General features: G+C 36.1%; 1 protein-coding gene across 1 annotated transcript in view; it reads right to left on the bottom strand.

The window, feature by feature from the left end:
• Positions 1–1,398: 1,398 nt before the first annotated feature.
• Positions 1,399–1,792, bottom strand: part of LOC137639414 (uncharacterized) — a 32,594-nt gene continuing 32,200 nt past the window's right edge. Inside the window, exon 3 of the mRNA XM_068371688.1 lies at positions 1,399–1,742. Within this exon, the coding sequence (XP_068227789.1) occupies positions 1,399–1,742 (344 nt within the window). The remainder of the gene's footprint in view (positions 1,743–1,792) is intronic.

Genomic DNA, 1,792 nt, shown 5'->3' with positions numbered 1-1,792 from the left:
TAATCAGACCAATAAGTCAAATTCAATTAAATTCGGAAAGAAAAATATTATTTATATTAAAGCTAACAAATGAATCGAATAAAATATATATTAAATATAGTTGATAAAAATATTATGCGGTAAAAATCTGTGACAAACAAAAATTTAAATCTTTTATAAATAGAAAATTTCTTAAAATGGTAAAATCTTAAAAAACAGAAATTCTCAGATTTCAATAGAAGGTAAAAAACTTTTCTTACCAAAAACACAATTCTCTCTCTAAATATGTTTTAAAATTAAAATACATCTGTGGTGGCCTATTGGAAGCTCCCGGGCCTAGCGCTCGCCAGACTGTGGTTCGAGTCCTGCTCATACTCGATAGCTTCTTTAGTATCTGCAACCTTACCATCCTTGTGAGTTAAGGATACCCCGGGGGGTTTAGGAGAGCCTATAGGTCTATTTGCTGAGTCATCAACAGTCATTGCCTGGCCCTCTTTAGTCCTAGCTTGGCTGGAGAGGCAGCTTGGGCACTGATCATATGTATATATGGTCAGTCTCTAGAGCATTGTTCTCCTAGCTAGGGCATTGTCACTGTCCCTTGCCTTTGTCATTCATGAGCGGCCTTTAAACCTTTAAACACACATTGCACATACGAATTGCTTCACGAGGCGTTATTGTTCTCAAACTTAATTTTGTAGTTTATTTCATGATTTCCTTTCTTCCCTGGGCTATTTTCCCTATTTTGTAGTTTATTTCTTGATTTCCTTTCTTCCCTGGGCTATTTTCCTTGTTTAAGCTCTTTGGATTTTTGGCATCGTTTTTTCAACTAGGGTTGCAGCTTAGCAAGTAATAATGATAATAAAAATAATAATAAAAATAATAATAATTATAATAATAATATTAATAATAACAATAATAATAATAATAATAATAGTAATAATAATGATAATAATAATAATCATTATTATAATAATAATAATAATAATAATAATAATAGTAATAATAATAATAATCCTTAAAGTGGAATTTGATGCCAAATTGTGGTAAACATACGGCTGATTTAGCAGCGCCATATGCTTTTCTCATTACGAATCATATTGATCAATCAACAATTCATCAACACTGAAACATTTGTCGTCTGACGATCATAAACTCTGAGCTCCCCTCCACCCGCCATTCATGTAAGGTAAGACCAAAACATGTCAGTTAATTCATGCACTAAATAACTCGGCTTTGCACCGCAGTTATGTTGATTAAGCTTAATTGCAATCTAACAATATACTCTGGATGAGACAAGGAGGTAGACTAGCGAATAAGGAGGTAGACTCACGAATAAGGAGGAAAACTCGCAAATAAGGAGGTAGAATCGCGAATAAGGAGGTAGAATCGCGAATAAGGAGGTAGACTTGCGAAAAGGAGCTAGACTTGCGAATAAGGAGGTAGACTTGCAAAAAGGAGGTAGAATCGCAAATAAGGAGGTAATCTCGTAAATAAGGAGCTAGACTCGCAAATAAGGAGGTAGACTCGCAAATAAGGAGGTAGAATCGTGAATAAGGAGGTAGACTCGCGAATAAGGAGGTAGACTAGCAAATAAGGAGGTAGACTCGCGAATAAGGAGGAAGACTCGCGAATAAGGAGGTAGACTCGCGAATAAGGAGGTAGACTCGCGAATAAGGAGGTAGACTCCCGAATAAGGAGGTAGACTAACGAATAAGGGGGTAGACTCGCGAATAAGGCGGTAGACTCGCGAATAAGGAGGTAGACTGGCGAATAAGGAGAAGGACTCACAAATAAGGAGGAAGACTTGCGAATA

This window comes from Palaemon carinicauda, chromosome 4 (genome assembly GCF_036898095.1).
Source record: "Palaemon carinicauda isolate YSFRI2023 chromosome 4, ASM3689809v2, whole genome shotgun sequence".
Taxonomy (NCBI): Eukaryota; Metazoa; Arthropoda; class Malacostraca; order Decapoda; family Palaemonidae; genus Palaemon; species Palaemon carinicauda.
The sequence above is the reverse complement of the archived record's forward strand: the minus strand, read 5'-3'. Positions and strand labels throughout refer to the sequence as shown.